General features: G+C 35.3%; 3 protein-coding genes across 3 annotated transcripts; 2 read left to right on the forward strand and 1 right to left on the reverse strand.

The window, feature by feature from the left end:
- The first annotated feature begins 2,038 nt into the window (after nt 1-2,038).
- LOC131652393 (hsp70-Hsp90 organizing protein 3) lies at nt 2,039-5,394 on the forward strand. Its single transcript, XM_058922241.1, has 7 exons — nt 2,039-3,095; nt 3,847-4,135; nt 4,260-4,345; nt 4,432-4,655; nt 4,756-4,822; nt 4,908-4,967; nt 5,055-5,394. The coding sequence occupies exons 1-7, from the start codon at nt 2,199-2,201 to the stop codon at nt 5,166-5,168; spliced, it is 1,737 nt and encodes a 578-aa protein (XP_058778224.1). The 5' UTR covers nt 2,039-2,198; the 3' UTR covers nt 5,169-5,394.
- Nucleotides 5,395-11,803: 6,409 nt separating this feature from the next.
- On the forward strand, nt 11,804-13,445 carry LOC131652394 (syntaxin-related protein KNOLLE). Its single transcript, XM_058922242.1, has 3 exons — nt 11,804-11,933; nt 12,078-12,596; nt 12,738-13,445. The coding sequence occupies exons 2-3, from the start codon at nt 12,108-12,110 to the stop codon at nt 13,212-13,214; spliced, it is 966 nt and encodes a 321-aa protein (XP_058778225.1). The 5' UTR covers nt 11,804-11,933; nt 12,078-12,107; the 3' UTR covers nt 13,215-13,445.
- Nucleotides 13,446-16,002: 2,557 nt separating this feature from the next.
- LOC131652396 (21 kDa protein-like) lies at nt 16,003-17,012 on the reverse strand. Its single transcript, XM_058922244.1, has one exon. It carries the CDS (start codon nt 16,942-16,944, stop codon nt 16,357-16,359), a length of 588 nt encoding a protein of 195 aa, XP_058778227.1. The 5' UTR covers nt 16,945-17,012; the 3' UTR covers nt 16,003-16,356.
- Nucleotides 17,013-17,250: the final 238 nt, after the last annotated feature.

Consider the following 17,250-nt stretch of genomic DNA (forward strand, 5'->3'; position numbering starts at 1 on the left):
TTGCTGTGGCATTTGCGAGAGTCAGTTCTTGACGATATTTGTCAAGCTGAGCTTCTTGCACATATAAGAGTGCTTCAATTTCATATAGCGTTGGTGGTTCCAATTTGCCATAAACCATCATGATAAACGGATTATACTCCTCTGGTAATCCTCGGAGAATGGTATCAATTTGATCTCTTTCAGAGATTGGCTCACCAACAGCAAGTAAGGCATCTGCTATAACACGTATCCTGAGCACAAACTCTGATATTGAACGATTTGATTTCTTCGTAATCTTGAGTTCTGCCCTGAGTTGATGCACCTTGGCCTTCATCACTGCAGTGAAGTATTTGTGGATTTGCTCCCAGATCTGGTAAGAATGCTTGCAAGACAGCACACGAGGAAGCACGGCTTCAGAAATTGTTGAAAGAAGCCATGTGAAGAGAGCCTGATCTTGCACTATCCACGCTTCGTATTCCTCATATCTGATGTTGGCACGACGATCTTCGTCGTTCTTGAACATAGCAGGGATTTGAGGACTAACTACAAATCGGTGAAGTTTGTGTGCAAGAATGATACCTTCAACTTGCTGATTCCATAAGAGGAAGTTCTTCTCTTGGAGTTTGATAGAGAGTTTGGGTCCAAACACTGTGTGATTGGAGGAGTTTGCAAACGGCGATCCTTGTGTCAGTGTGTGTTGCGGTTGCGAATCTGAATGTTCCGTTGAGGCCGCCATGGATGAAGCTTCTCTAAAGCTTTGATGATACGGCGCACGAGTTGCAACTGAGAAGACGGGAAAGGAACAGAAAGGGTGAGTGAGCTTTGCAGAGATGCAATAGCTCAGAGAGTGAAAAAGAATGGCGGAAGGTGTTTGAGGATCTAGGCGATTGATACCATATTGGAAACAGAAAAGCTCAGCATTTTCTTATTGAATGAAGAAGACGATAGCTTCTTGATTATTGTTACACAGTTACAAAAGTATATGGTTAACCAACTGAATCAGTTTTAAGAGGATAAGTATATACCTAATCTAAAACTGTAAACTGATAAACTAATGGGCCAACTAGTAGCTATTGGGTCAAGCCCATTACAACTTATTACAACATAGGCCCAATAGTAAAGTATACATTCTAATAGTCCTTAATCAAATAATCCACACTATCGTTAGTCACACCACTCCTAATTTACCTTCTTTCACTTTTTTTTTTTTTTTAAAGAATACCAATCCATGAAACACGATAAACACTATTCTTCCAAATTTTTCCACGGCTTACCGAGAGCAACCTCCCTCCAAACCATCTCCACCGCCTTACACTTCAAAAAAGAGTGATCCCGACTTTTCGGATCAATAATAATTGTGTTGATCATATTAAATATTTTAGTTTAAAATTTATTTTAAACATCAAGATTTTTTTAAATAAATTATCAGAAATCCCGATCAATTTTATTATTTTAAAAATAAATAAAAAAAACATAATTTATTTAATTAAATCTCATACATTATATTTAAATTCTAGAAAAATCTTATTAGAATATCATAATTTCTTAATAAAAAATCTTTTTAAATCTATTGAAATCTCAATCTAATACACTATTTTAAATTAGAAAATAGAGTTTGATTGAGTTGCAAAATAGATGAAAAAATTTAAATAACAATGTTTATAAAAAAAATTAGATAAAAAACAAGGTTTTCAAAAAATTTACCAAAATGTCTAGGTTTTGCAGGACCCCCTAGAGTATGCGCCAAACCATTTGGCGCATTAGTATAAAATTTTTTGAGTTAGCCAATCCATTTGGCGTAAATGTTGAAAAGTAAAAAAAATAAAAAATAAAAAAATTCACATTTGCGCCAAACCATATGGCGCATACTCCTAATTTTTATACTAATGCGCCAATTCATTTGGCGCATACTCCAGGGGTCTTCAAAACCTAGACACTTTGGTAAATTTTTTGAAAAACTTGTTTTTTTGGTATTTTTTTTTTTTAAACCTTGTTATTTAAATTTTTTTTTCTGCAAAATACTGGTCTTTATTAATAGAACATTCGAGAACCATAACCCCCTAGGCCCTTGTAGAACTCTCTAGTTAACCAAACCACCCAATTACATCTATAACTACTCTCTCTTTCTCTCTCTAATCTCTCTAACAAAGTAAACCCTTTCTTTCCTTCTTCCTTCTCGCAAAAAACCAAAAACCCTTTCAATTAACTCCGATCCATCTATGGCCGAAGAAGCCAAAGCCAAAGGCAACGCTGCATTTTCTTCCGGCGACTTTCCAACCGCCATCCGCCACTTCTCTGAAGCCATCGATCTCGCCCCCGACAACCACGTCCTCTATTCCAACCGATCCGCAGCTTATGCTTCTCTCCAGAAATACACCGAAGCTTTAGCCGACGCCAAGAAAACCGTCGAGCTCAAACCCAACTGGGTGAAAGGCTACAGCCGGCTCGGAGCCGCTCATCTCGGCTTATCTCAATTCGATGACGCTATTGCTTCGTACAAGAAAGGTCTTGATTTTGACCCTACTAATGAGCCGCTTAAATCAGGGTTAGCCGATGCGGAGAAAGCCGCGGCTTCGGCTGCGGCTAGGTCACGTTCTGCGCCGGCTAATCCCTTTGGAGATGCTTTCAGCGGTCCTGAGATGTGGGCTAAGCTGACGGCTGATCCTACAACTAGGGTTTTTCTTCAACAACCTGATTTTGTGAAGATGATGCAAGACATTCAGAAGAATCCGAATAATCTGAATTTGTATTTGAAGGATCAGAGAGTTATGCAAGCTTTTGGGGTTTTGCTTAATGTTAAGCTTGGAACTGCTGGTGATGATGTGGATATGCCTGATACGCCTTCTTCCTCTTCTTCTGAGAGGAAGAGAGCAGCTGAAGCCGAGCCTCCTAAGCAGCCTGAGCCGGAGCCTGAGCCCATGGAAGAGGCTGATGAGGAGAAGGAAGCAAAGCAGAGAAAGGCTGAGGCACAGAAGGAAAAGGAGGCTGGTAATGCGGCTTACAAAAAGAAGGATTTTGATACCGCGATTCATCATTACTCAAAAGCTTTGGAATTGGATGATGAAGATATATCGTTCCTCACCAACCGTGCTGCTGTGTATTTGGAGATGGGAAAGGTATGAAAGCTTTTGTGCTTTTAATATTATTTGTTTATGTATATATGTATGCTTGTATTGGGTTTCTGTTTGTTTCCATTTAGCCTGTTAAGTTTGGTACCTAGGTGATATAGTGTTTAATCTTAGCCTGTTGTATACCTTCAGTTGTGTTCAACATTTATCCTGTGAACTGCTGCCATTATAGCCCAATGTGAATTGCATTGATTAGAGGTACTATTGTTTTGTGTGAGACATAAGTTTTCAATTTGGTCCTGTCACTTACAAGTATATAGTTTAAATTGTAAAGTCAAAACTTTTACTTTGTATCGCGATTAGAGATAAGTTGTAATTAGTTATATTGCATTGAAACATTTGTTTTTGAATGGCAAATTGTTAGTATCCTTTGCAGGATTGAACCTATGACCTCCAACTCCTTCAATCCTTAGATCAACTAGCTCAAACCAGTTGTACTTAGGAACGAAAGTACATCTTAGCCTTAGCTACAACTATTATTTTATAGAAGCAACCTGTTAAGTATGCTATTAAACCTTTTTTAGATTGTTGTTTTGTTTGTGGGTGAACTGTTGATATCTAGATTGCATAGATGCTGTCAATTATTTTCGTTTTTGTGCTCAACTGACCAATTTCTACATGAGCTTCTCATCTCTGGGGCTATGTGCTTGGGGCTGTATGCCTTTCTAGCCATAATGCAGCTTGTAAAGACTATTACCTTTGATTTGCATTCTGACCCATAAACCTTGAATCCTTTCAGTACGAGGATTGCATTGAAGATTGTGACCAGGCAGTTGAAAGAGGGCGAGAGCTACGATCAGACTACAAGATGGTAGCAAGAGCTTTGACAAGGAAGGGGACTGCTATGGGCAAAACGGCAAAATGCTCCAAAGATTATGAACCTGTCATTGAGACTTTCCAAAAAGCACTTACAGAGCACCGCAACCCAGACACCCTAAAGAAACTTAATGAAGCTGAAAAGGCTAAGAAAGAATTAGAACAACAAGAATACTTCGATCCAAATTTGGCTGACGAGGAGCGGGAAAAAGGTACTATCTCTTAGTCTGATCTTCCAGGTTCTTCATTTCCTGCAAACATTCTTTTCTGAACCTCTAAACCTTAATATCTTTTGACTTTATCTTATTTGTTGACTTTGTTATCATTGACATGCAGGGAATGAATTCTTTAAGCAGCAGAAGTATCCTGAAGCTATTAAGCATTACACCGAGTCTCTAAGAAGAAACCCAAAAGATCCTAGGGTACTCATATTTTTTGAATGCAAATAGCGATCCTGGTGGTTGTGTTAATGTGGTTCCTAATGTGTTGAATTCTTTATTTTTTTCAGGCTTATAGTAACAGAGCTGCATGCTACACCAAACTGGGGGCAATGCCTGAAGGTTTAAAGGATGCAGAGAAGTGCATTGAGCTTGATCCAACCTTCACAAAGGGTTATACCAGGAAAGGTGCGGTTCAGTTTTTCATGAAAGAATATGAAAAGGCTTTGGAAACATATAAGGAGGGGTTGAAACATGATGCCAACAATCAGGAGTTGCTTGATGGCATTTCAAGGTATGAATGATGTCGGTCAAAGTCCCTGCAATATGTGTAATATTTTAAGTTTCCTTGTTATTGACTGCAAGTATGTTTACTCATGTAATATCCAATTCAGGTGTGTACAACAAATTAACAGAGCCAGCCGTGGAGATTTGAGTCCTGAAGAGTTGAAGGATAGACAGGTTTGTTATATTGTGTGAAAATCTTTCCCAATAAATTTTTTTAATTTAAATGTGTTCTTAATATTTATATATTGTTATCTTGCAGGCCAAGGCAATGTCAGATCCAGAGATACAGAATATTCTTCAAGACCCTGTTATGCGACAGGTTTGCTCTTTTGTCTTGGGTGCATAATGGTTATAATGTGTTGTTACAATAATAAAAAGTACTTATACGAGTTGGATTTGTATGCAGGTATTGGTTGACTTCCAGGAAAATCCCAAGGCTGCACAGGAACATACCAAGAACCCGGGCGTGATGGACAAGATCCAGAAGCTGATCAGTGCTGGAATTGTCCAGATGAGGTAAACTTGATTGAAGATGGCACAGCTAAGCAACCGGCAATTACAATGATTCCTACTGGGACTTTAATTTGATATTTGAATAGAATGGATTGGATGTAAAATGGGAAATTTTGACTAGTTTTTCGATTATTTTCGTGAATTTTATACTTTATAACAACTCGAATGCAATTCATTTTGGCATATAGGTGTAATTGGTTTTGCGTGCATTGACTTGGCTTTTTATAATTTAATCTAAATCCGTACTCCTAATGTGTGCTCCTTGCTAGGTTTGTTGAGATATAAACGAAAATATAGTTTGTACCATGTTTTAAGTGATTTTTTTCCTGCATTCTGGACTTGATAATATTTCTTGAGTGAGAAAAGTATGTCTTTGCTCACTAAGCAAGTTGTTCTTGTCACAACACGTGTTTTGATGGTTGTGTACTTAGTATGGACAATGGTATCTAGGTACTGGGGTTTAGAAAGAACTATATCCGCATAGTAACCGTATTTAAGTCACATACATACGGGCACCAACTGAAGTATTTGTTCACTATTTGTTGTGTGTGGTTGCTATCATAATTTTATTATATGCAATGTTGTTTGTATTTTTATATGGTATAAAAATATGGTTTTAATATTTGAGTATTCAAATAATCAGATATCACCTGCTTGCCTTTTTATTAGGGATATAAGCGGATGAGAAAAGATTAATTAAACTAGCAAATCAAGTTAAAAAAAAACATTTGTTTTTAATTCTGTTCACTCAACTAATGATAATAGAGGAATCAAACTCAAACTGATGACTATACTTTCTCACATAAGTTACATAACCTTTTATTCATTCCATTATTGATTTTTAATTTTAAATTAGTCTAATCCTTCTTCATTTTTGTCTACTTTTGTCACCAATCTCATTGTGAACCAAATCGATTACTAAATTTACATATTTAATTAATTAGTGACCCATTTGGAATAAAATGGTGTGACCTATTTTAATTTCCAAGACACCTTTTCCAATTTTACCCACTAATTAATAAAATTTTTATCATTTCCAATAGATAATAAGGGTAGTATAGTAAAAATAATATTATCTCTTACTTTTAACCACTTTTTTTAATCTGTGTGAAATGGTGGCTTGAGTCACTCTTTGTGGGACGGAGGGAGCATATTTTTATTCCAAATTTTGTATCGTTCAATTACTTTATTTACATTCCCTTCTTTGTCTTTATTAACAGGATGTTCACATCTTTTTAAAACAGCTTTTCAAGCCTGGCTTTTCATAGATTTTTAAAAAGCAACCATTCTGATTTTCCACTAGTCATAATTAGAATCATCCAACATGGGTGATTTGTTGTTGTATCCTCCTTTTTTATCTATAGTACTGAAAAATATTTTTCTTGGAGCTCATCCAATAAACAGAACATGGTGCCTGCTCTGATGCCAATTGAAATTGTGACACTTACATAACAAATGTCAAGACAAATGTTCTACCACACACTGTCAAGACAGATGTTATAACATCTGCCGACTTACAACATAATTGTTAAAACTAAAAATTAAATGCAAAATGATAAATAACACAAGGAATTGTTGATTCAGTTTAGTAAAGCAACACCTAATCTAAGGACTACCAAGTCAGGAAGGAAATCTATTATTAGCAGTACTAATTCAAAGTCTATACAGTCTCCATTTACAACTTTTCTCCTAATCACTACCTATGCAACTTCTACATAGAACTAATCATCTATATATAAGAAATCGACATTTCACTTTCAATCACCGTAGTGATAAACAACAGTTACACACCTCATGACCAAAAGAACCAAATAGAAAGATTACACTTTCAAATAAACAATATTGAGTCAAAAACCTTAACTAAGAACAATACTTGATCTTGCTTAAAAGCTTTGATCAAGAATAATACTCAACTCTTTTACTTAAAAGCTTAAAGAGTGCGAACACACGTCCACCTTAATGTATCAAAAGATATATGAGTGACACAAAGAACAAAACACACGAAGAACTTGAAGGACTCCCAAAACAACAATCCTTATTTTGCACACATAGTTTTTATTTTTGAATGCTTGCAAAATTAGGTTTCTCAAATCCTTATTTATAGACTCTAGCTGAATGGGCTTGGACTCTAAAACAAATTCAATTTTCTCCTTTTTGAAACAGCTACAAGATCTTCACACAAAATAGTAACACATCAAATCAAATATTAGTTTTCTAAAAGAAATTTCAAATATTCTTTTTCTAAAAACCAAAACAAATTTGCATTTGTCCTATACATTCTTTGATTCTTTACACCTGTAATGAGTATCTGAATATTCCAGATTCTCATATTTTTCAATCAAATTTTTCAAGGATAAAAAATCAATTTGAACTGTCAGAATGTTCTGGTGTAGGATGTCACAACAACTGGCAGAACATTTGTCAAAACACAGGCCGAGCTTGTTATGATAGTTGGTCAAGATGTTTCAACATCTTACTCAACATCAGTTAAGAATCACATTTCAGCAAAATTAATGCCACAAAACCTTCTTCAATTAACTTATATATTGGACATGAGAAAAATGCATAATAATGCCCATGGCATTACATCCAATTTGCTAACCATGCCATTCTTTTCTAATTTGTGAGATTAAACTTGCTAATCATCTCATTAGACCATTAATATATCATTAGTAGAATAATGTTTAGTACTAGAAAACTATGGCATTACAATAATATTGAGAACCATACATAATTGGATAGCAAAATTAATCAAAGAAGAAGAATGAAAAAGAAGATTGGACATTAATTATTTTTTGACAATAAACATGTTCATGCATTAGATGAAATAGAGAACGTACAAGCAAAGTTAAAGATATTGTGTTAGGGCATTTTCCACACACTTTCTAAAAATAACATTAATAATTAAGCCAACCAAGCTATGAACATCAATAAACTTTAAGAATTTAGAAAAATCAATAGAGATTTATCAATCATATTCCTTGATCCAAGCAACCAAGAAAATTCCTTCCACTGGTGATAAGTGATTTTAGGAACCACAATCTTTAAATCTATCCTGTTACAACTCATTTTTTTAGCTCTGTGACGCGCAGTTCGATTATACAGTTTCTCAAGTTTGATTAAACTCACTAAATGGAGGAATCATTTGTTGATTGGAAAAGAGAGTTTAATTTGCAACCACCATTGTTAGATTCTTAATTATAATTATACCTCATTCATCCAAGTTTCTTTGAGACATTTCATCAAACACCACGAGTACATACTTAAAACAACCTAAACAACACAAACAACATAAACAAGAACAACACAAATATAATAATAGTAAGCATTACAGGAACACAAACACAAAATCTTAGAAGATTCATATCTTCCACTGGTAGAGGCTCTGGTGGATGTCGTTTTCCATGTCCGTACCACTTTGACCCATTGGTTGGTTTAGATGATTTTGGAGTTGCAAGTATTTGATGGTTGTTGATGGAGAGGATGAATCACTTAATGGTGGTTGAAGTTAGAATAAGGCATGGATCCAACAAAGATGAAATGCAGAAAAACTTACAATGGGGGAAAACCTCCATTGAAGAGAAGACGACCTCCATAATGGTAGGGAGAGGCTCCGATGACAAAGGAGAAACCCATACAAGAGGGGAGGCAAAGCTCACCAATTAGAGAAAACCCTAGTTTTAGAGAGATGGAAGAGATTCTCTCACTAAAACTCTTCATTTGTGTTTTTATCCATGTCGAGGTGCAAAAAATACCCAAGCGTATCGCACGCTTGAAATAAAACAGAGTCGCCGCCGAACTTTATTTATTTCAAAAGGAAAGAGAAAATATTGATAAAACCCACAAAGAACTAAGGATGAGATGATCATCGCAACCAAAACATGGCCCCAGAGTCAGTTATGCAAGGGGAAGGTATTCGTACCCCTCACATCTATTGTACTCAATGGGCCCCGTTTAGTTAGTCTCGTGATCGGATGTTAGAGTGATGTTTACTTGCTATCTTCTACTTATTATGAGAGAAAAAGATAAATAAAGGAAGATGTTTTTGGGGTTTTTATTATTGGGATATTTCAAAATCTAGGAACTACATATCCTCGTGGTGCAATGAAAAAAATCAGAGCTCCGTAATTCATGGTAAAAAACCATGGATTAATTGATTTCTTTTAAAGAACGACACTTTAGACATATCAAGTGATTAAACCTTTGCCTGTTGCTTGCTCTTGGAGGATGGAGCCTTGGCTTGTTTCACTTCGATATAGATAAAGCATACTTGTTTATGAAAAAAGGTTTTCAACGAGTCTCGCAATGGCAAAAAAATAAGTTTGATGAGTTGGGTTGATTTTATACGCACATAAGTTCCAAATGTCCATGTATACCGTATGCATTCAAACACTTAGGAAAAGGTTGGAAATTATTCCATCTCGCCTGTTTAATTCGTTTATTGAAAAGAGTGAGACGAGTTTAGTCTTTAACTCTTTAACAATGAGTGAGTATCAAATGGCCAAGCTATGCGACATGTGTTCGAATACTTGTGAGAAAGATAGAAAATACTTCCCGCTCGCTTATTTACTGTCTGTTGAGTTGAACAAAACTCCCTTAATTAAAAGTGTTTTGGTCGAATCACAATTATTTGAATTGCCAAGCTATGCGTCTCATATTCGATTAATTTAGGAAAATATTGGAAATACTTCCAGCTCGTCCATTCATTTCGTTTATTTAAGAAAAATATTTTCGCGCATAGAAACGACTTGACGTTGGATCAAGCGTTTGAAGTTGATCATGAAAAGAGTTGTAGTTAATTGGAAGAGATACTCAACGTTGGATTGAGCACCAGCGTTGCATTCATTTGAACTTATTTGGAAAAAATGATCGACGTTGGATCAAGCATATTTTTGCTCTTTTGAAAATGTTTCTCTTTACATCTATCTTGAATTATTCTAAGTTAATAGACAATATAAAGAAAAGCGGTAAAATTATTACAAACAATGGGAAAGGGGTACATTTTGTCAAATGAGAATATAATGAGAAACAAAATAAACAAGCAAAGGAATAAAAATCAACAACAAAAACTAAAGCCCAAATAAAGATGGATGGTGATTACACTCATTTAATTAAATAATTAAAAATAAATGTATTAGTTAATTAAATTAATAAAGATTAATTAAGAAAAACTAATAAATTAAAATTAATTAATTAAATTAATTTAAATTAATTAACAAACTTAACTGATTAAATTAAACATAATCAATTAATTAAACAAAAACTCAAAAATGAAATAAATGGGCTAAAAAAAACAAATAGAAAACAAGGAAATGTCCAATAGAAGGGCGCTGGAAAAGAAAACTAAAGGGTGCGAATAACTGTTGGGCGAAGATCCAAAGGCTCTTGAGCCCAGATCAGAGTCAACAAATTGTTGACTCATCTTAGAGCGTATGATTAAATTCCCTAGAGGTCAAGGGTGGATCAGAAGGTTGTGCACACGTGCACACCAAGCTAAAAGGGAAGAAACGCCATACAAGATCCCTGGTTGACTCAAATAGTCAACAAATTAAGGGGAATTGGAATGTACCAACTATCCACCATCCAACAGAAGGGATGTGAGGTATTTAAAGGGAATTGCTTCAGAAAACTCTCATAAACTTACTTTCTTTCTCTCATCAATCTCTCCCACTCAGGCGAGAAATGCTCTGTAACCTAAACCCTTTATACCACCCTCACCTCACCGGATACCCTCTGGAGAAGATGGTGGAGGCCGGTCACGACAGCGTCTCCCTCTTCTCCTGCCAGAACTAACCCTAAACAAAAACTCCCTACCCCAGCTAATAACAATCTTCTAAGAAAAAAAGTCAACTTATTAGACTTTTGATAAGATGTGCAATTAATTGAGATGATGTAAGGAGTAAAGCAAAATTCAGATGAAGAGTCTTTGACCCGATGAAGTTGAAATGATGCTACTAGAACCAAATAAATGCACAAATATTCATAATAGATGGACTTTGAATGATAATGGCATGATCGGAAGAAATGATCATGCTGCTGATGCGGATGATTCTCAAGGTAAAATTTAAGATGTGACCATTCGGATTGGACATTAATAAATAAGATGATAAAAGAAGAAAATCATTAAAAGTATAATAAATTACTTTAACTGAAATAAAAAAAGCCTATTATTTAACTTGTCACATAAGTATTATTAACACGAATAAATCACATTAACTAGCTGAGACATAATTGAAAACATTTTACTATTAAAAAACAATTTCAAAAGCTGAAATATTTAATAAAAAATACATTTTAAGTATGTTTATATTGAAGAAAATAGTTGGGATGTGATCCAAAATCAAAAGGAGTGTAACAATAAAATCAGGGAGACAACTTTTTTTTTAATATACATATTCTTTTTCTTGTTCATAAAGAAAACATTTATACGAATGAGCAACAAAAAACATGTGAATGTTTGAAAACAAAAAAACCAAAAACATGTGAATGTAGATAATTTATGTATTAATGTATTTTTGTTAAAGAATAAAAAAAAAATATGACCGTTGGATTTCACAGAGACGAGTAACGGCTACTTGACTATTCTCCAAAAACTAGCCGTTAAGCCCATTTTCCCAACTCATAAAAAACCTTCACTTCCTTTCAATTTTCAAATCTATTTCAACTCAATCCCTAGATTCCTCACAATTCGTCCTTATCAATTTCATCAATTCGCGTCTCTTACTCTTCACTTTCCATTTTTTCTTCTCCAACATCTCACAGAATCAAAAGGGTAAGTAACCTTCTCATCTCAAGTTTCCATTATTGCAACAAAAAAAAAAAATCATTCTTTTTTATAGTTCATAATGTCACAGTTTCGAAAACCCTTTAATCTTCCTTTTTTTTCATTCAAATTTATATGTTTCTATCTTTGCAGGAAAAACCCTTTAAGCCCACTTCATCGAAAATGAATGATCTAATGACAAAATCGTTCACCAGCTATGTTGATCTAAAAAAAGCAGCTATGAAAGATGAAGTTGATTTAGAAGCTGGTCTTCAAAAACAAGGTGTTAATGATGTTGAGTTAACAAGATCTTCGATAACCCATTTGGAAACTGATATGAATTTGTTCTTAGAAGAGGCAGAGAAAGTAAGAACAGAAATGGGTGAAATTCGTGATGTTCTAACGAAGCTTCAACAAGCTAATGAAGAGAGCAAGTCACTTCACAAAACTGATGCTTTGAAATCGTTGAGAGAAAGAATCAATACTGATATTGTAACTGTTTTGAAGAAAGCAAGATGTATTAGGACTCAATTAGAAGAAATGGATCGTGCTAATGATGCTAATAGAAGACTCTCCGGACTTAAAGATGGTTCACCAGCAATTTATCGAACAAGAATTGCGGTTACCAATGGATTGCGTAAGAAGCTCAAGGAGCTCATGATGGAGTTTCAGGTAGATGATTATAATCACTTTTACTTTATGACTCAACCTATGTCTAATGTCCGTCTAATGTCCGTGTTTGTGTGTCTGGTATCTGACACGTATTCGATGTCATATCTGATGTCTGTGTTTGTGTGCGTCTGATTTTGACAGGGACTGAGGCAGAGAATGATGAGTGAATACAAAGAGACAGTAGGGAGGAGATACTATACAGTGACAGGTGAACATGCTGATGAAGAGGTGATTGATAAGATAATATCAAATGGAGATGATGAAAGTTTTCTAGGAAAGGCAATACAAGAGCATGGAAGAGGAAAGGTTCTTGAAACTGTGGTTGAGATACAAGACAGACACGATGCTGCGAAAGAGATTGAGAAGAGTTTGTTGGAACTCCATCAAGTGTTTTTGGACATGGCTGTTATGGTTGAAGCACAAGGTGAGAAAATGGATGATATAGAACATCATGTTCTTCATTCTTCTCATTATGTTAAAGATGGTACAAAGAATCTTCATAGTGCTAAGCAATATCAGAAAAGTGGGAGGAAGTGGATGTGCATTGGGATTATACTTTTGCTTATTCTGATTCTGGTTATTGTTATTCCCATTGTCACCAGTTTGAGCAGTTCTTGAGATTCTTGTTTCATGTGTTATGAAGAGATTCAATATCTGATGTGTTGATGATGATTACTGTTGTTTCTAGTTTTTGGTGTCTTGGGTGAGTTGTGTACGACTAATCGTCGTTTGAATTGCCTTGTGTTTTCATATAATTGTGCTTAGATTGTATGATGATGCAATTCATCTTATATTCATGTAAACTCTTTACAAATTAGAAATATAATTGTTGTTCTATAATATGTTGATCTTTACAAATTATAAGTATAATTGTTATTGTTCTATACATATTTGCCCCCTCCAACATGGAACTTATTTTGCCTTTTCTCAAACATGGAACTTTGCATATATAATTGATTCTACTTTTTTTTTTTTTGAATGCCAAACTAATAATATTAATAACCCAACCAGCATAAGAGATGCTGATGGTGAAAATGAGCCAGTACAACATCCATAACAGAAGCAACAGTGCCAAACACTAAAACAAGACTGACTACAAAGCACTCTGCCAAAGCCCCAACCAAAACAGAGATACAATCTGTTAATACTCTTCCAATTGCCCCAACAGCAGTAGACAAAAAAAAGAAAGAACAGAACGATACACAAATTATTACTAAAAAAGACACCCCTAAACAGAGCTGTATCTATTGAGCTAGAAAAATGCAGACAGATTCTCAAACAATCAGATAGGGCTTTCCCTTGAAGCAGATCCAATGATTGAGATCGAAGCTGAACCCGTCCGCTTTATACTAGATCCACTTTCAAGAAAGCAGTTGGATATCTTCAAAGATTGCCGAATATTCTCCTCCAACATTCTTGAAAATATTCTCATTGCGATTCCTCCACAATGTACACACGTGAGCGAACTAGATGACGGATAACATCTCTATAACGAACTTGCCACCGCTAATTAGACCACGAAACTGATACAGATTCTGCAAAATATCATTGTGAAAGACAGAAGATAATGTCGACGAGGCTATCGAACATTCGAAGAAGATGTGAGCTACATTTTCTTCCTTTCCGCAACCAAAAGAACATGAATTTTGAGATGCAACTAAGATACCTCTTTTGATTAGATTATCCCTAGTTGGAATTTTGTTCTGCAAAAGTCTCCAAACAAATGTTGACACCTTAAGAGGGGCAAGTTTACTCCAACCAATTGAATAAGTCTTATCCTTATTATTTATTATCTAAAGCCAAATTATTCAAGATTGATGAGTAAGCATATTTGATCGAATAATCGTTATTCGACCATCTCCATCTATCCTTGACGTTATCCTTCAATTTAATTCTCCCCACCCTATCTCTAATGCGCTTCTCTGTCTCTAATTTACCTTCCTCTAAGAGACTGGTCCAACTAACAGTCCACTCCGAATCACTTAAATCGCTCCTAGTCGATTCACTAACCGAAGCATCCTTATCTACAAATAAGTTTGGGTATAAATCTTTCAGCCTTCTTCCTCCTAACCAAGGGTCAGACCAAAACGATGAATCCACACCGTTTCCTATCTCTTTGGACAGATTTTCATCAAACCAAAATGACTTAAATCCCCCAACCCTACAATCAATCAATTGAATGTCTCTCTACCAAAGTGATATGAGCTTATCAATTCTATACGAACCAAAACCATTCCCCATATACTTACATTCTAAATTTTTTATCCAAAGCTTGTCCTTTTTGCTGAGGATCCTCCACCGCCAATTGCCCAATAACGCTAAATTAAAAGCCTTTTAAGTTTTTTAAACCCAAACCCCTTTCTTCCTTATATCGGCATACCTTGTCCCATTAAACCCAATTGATTTTCTTGTTCTCTGCCCTACCACCCCGTAAAAACCTTTTAAAAAGAGATTCAAGTTTAGATACGATACCTACTGGAGTCTTGAAGAAAGAAAGATAATAGACTGGGAGAGCATACACGACGGATTTCAAGAGAATGATATGTCTACCAATTGAAAGATGATTACTGTTCTACGAAGTCAGCCTGTTCCTAATTGTGCCAACCACCGATTTCCATTCACACACCCTCCGATGATTGATACCCATTGGAAGACCCAAATATTTGAATGGTGAAGTACCCAGTCTGCAATTTAGCGACCTTGCTGTCTCCTCAGACCAAGACAGGTTAATATTCACCCCTATTAGACCTTTTATGGAAATTAACTTTGAGGTTAGACACTAGTCCGAATAATAGCAATGTGGCCTTTATTGCCCAAATGTTTTTCGAACTTCTACTCCCCAAAACAATTGTATCATCTGCATATTGGATGTGAGACACACTTACCTCCTCATTCCCAACACGATATCTTTCAAAAAGATTCAATTGTACACTTTTCACCATCATAATTGATTCCATTAGAATTGAGTGAATATTTCACAAGGTGGTTAAGGACCACGTACTTAGAATATATTCTCGATGAATAGATTTTCGATGAGTAGAACTGATTATAACATATTTAGTTGCTCCCGAGTAGAATTGATATACTTTTATAATTTATTGAAGTTAAGAATAAAAATTTTTCACCGCAAAACCAAACAAAATAAAATTTATAGTTTGAGTCTAAATGTGATATTTTCTTTTGAAATTTATTGTTAAGTTCATCACTTGGTTTACATGAATCTATTCAATCAATACAAAGGGGGAGTGGTATTCACAAACAAGCCCTTAATTAAAGGTGTAGAGAAGAAAGAAGAAAAAAGATAAGAAAAAGAAGTGGGGGTGGCAGGGAAGAGAAAGTAGGATGAATTTGTAATATAAAGAGGAAAAAGAAAAGGAAGAGAGATTGTCAGATATGCACATGAAGATAAAAAAAAAAGTAAAACAATCATTGTTAGATACACATGAAGATTAAAAAACTCACATGACACAATAGAAGTTCACTCAAACAACTCACATGACACAAAAGAAGTTAACTCAATCTCTAGAAACTTGTTCCGTAGTTCACAAGAGAAATCCCTTACATTACACAAACACACTCAAAATATCATTTTTGTACATTACAGTCCAGCATGCATAACAGCAACAAAAAAACACACAAGATCAAATCTTGACTATGTAGAAGAAAGACTTTTCATCTGTTTAGGGAAAACATTAACAATACAGTTGAACAAGTACAAACAACTGACCGAATCGTCGAAGATTTAAGGAGTTTCAGCAGTTCAATGGCTTGAAGCAAATCGATTAACCAAAGCAAGTGCATTGCTGGTAACCTGAGCAACATTGACAATCCTATCCTTGAGGGCATCCTTAACATTTCCATTCATGGAAGAACCAGCAAAGCCATCAAGACAAGTGTTATCATCAGTGAGAGCAGCACTGACCCAAGTCTGCACGTTGCTCATGTGCCACACGAAGTCCTCTCCAACAGCATGACCGATACTGCCTAACTCCCTAACCGACTGGCCAAGACTGTCCAAACTGTCACCCATGTTCTCTATGCAGTCTTGTATGGCTCTGTACTCACTTGGCTTCACGCCTCTTGCTTTTGATATCTTCTTCACAAATGATGCACTCGACCGTGTCCTGGATATGCTCACTGATATAGCAGCTATGGCTAGCTGTCGCTCACTTTGGCCAATCACGCTCGCATACCCCATAAGACATTGAACACATAAAGCAGGGTAACGAGTAGACCTGCACGCAGACTTGATGAACTCGGCAGACGTTATAGAGGATTCCGCAGCGCCAAACATGTAAGTGGTTACGCTCATGAGAACCAGTAAAGAAACCCTCCATGTAGCTGCCATGTTTAATGCTATACACTGATAGGAGTATATGAAATAATAATATAGGAAGTGGAAAACATCTATTATTGTATATATGTGTGGATTGCTACCTTATTCCACTTTCTTTTTAAAAAGGAAAATATGGGCATGTAAGCTTTAAAGATATAACTTTTGTTGACAATTTTTAAAGATAAATCTTTTGTCTACTAGTTTTAAAGATACAACTTACAACTTTAACTAAATATTATATTAATACTCTATATTTTTTGAAATAGCAATATTTATTAATAAAGCACTATCCAAAGACAAGATATGCTTAAAATTAGG

The sequence above is a fragment of the Vicia villosa genome, linkage group LG2 (assembly GCF_029867415.1).
Source record: "Vicia villosa cultivar HV-30 ecotype Madison, WI linkage group LG2, Vvil1.0, whole genome shotgun sequence".
NCBI classification, from domain to species: Eukaryota; Viridiplantae; Streptophyta; class Magnoliopsida; order Fabales; family Fabaceae; genus Vicia; species Vicia villosa.

Bases quoted from the DNA above. Each gene is read 5' to 3' on its own strand.
- LOC131652394 (XM_058922242.1), top strand. From the start codon at position 12,108: ATGAATGATCTAATGACAAAATCGTTCACCAGCTATGTTGATCTAAAA. The intron at 12,597-12,737 runs GTAGATGATTAT...TGATTTTGACAG, and splicing joins AGCTCATGATGGAGTTTCAG to GGACTGAGGCAGAGAATGAT.
- LOC131652393 (XM_058922241.1), top strand. From the start codon at position 2,199: ATGGCCGAAGAAGCCAAAGCCAAAGGCAACGCTGCATTTTCTTCCGGC. The intron at 4,136-4,259 runs GTACTATCTCTT...ATTGACATGCAG, and splicing joins TGACGAGGAGCGGGAAAAAG to GGAATGAATTCTTTAAGCAG. The intron at 4,823-4,907 runs GTTTGTTATATT...GTTATCTTGCAG, and splicing joins AAGAGTTGAAGGATAGACAG to GCCAAGGCAATGTCAGATCC.
- LOC131652396 (XM_058922244.1), bottom strand. From the start codon at position 16,944: ATGGCAGCTACATGGAGGGTTTCTTTACTGGTTCTCATGAGCGTAACC.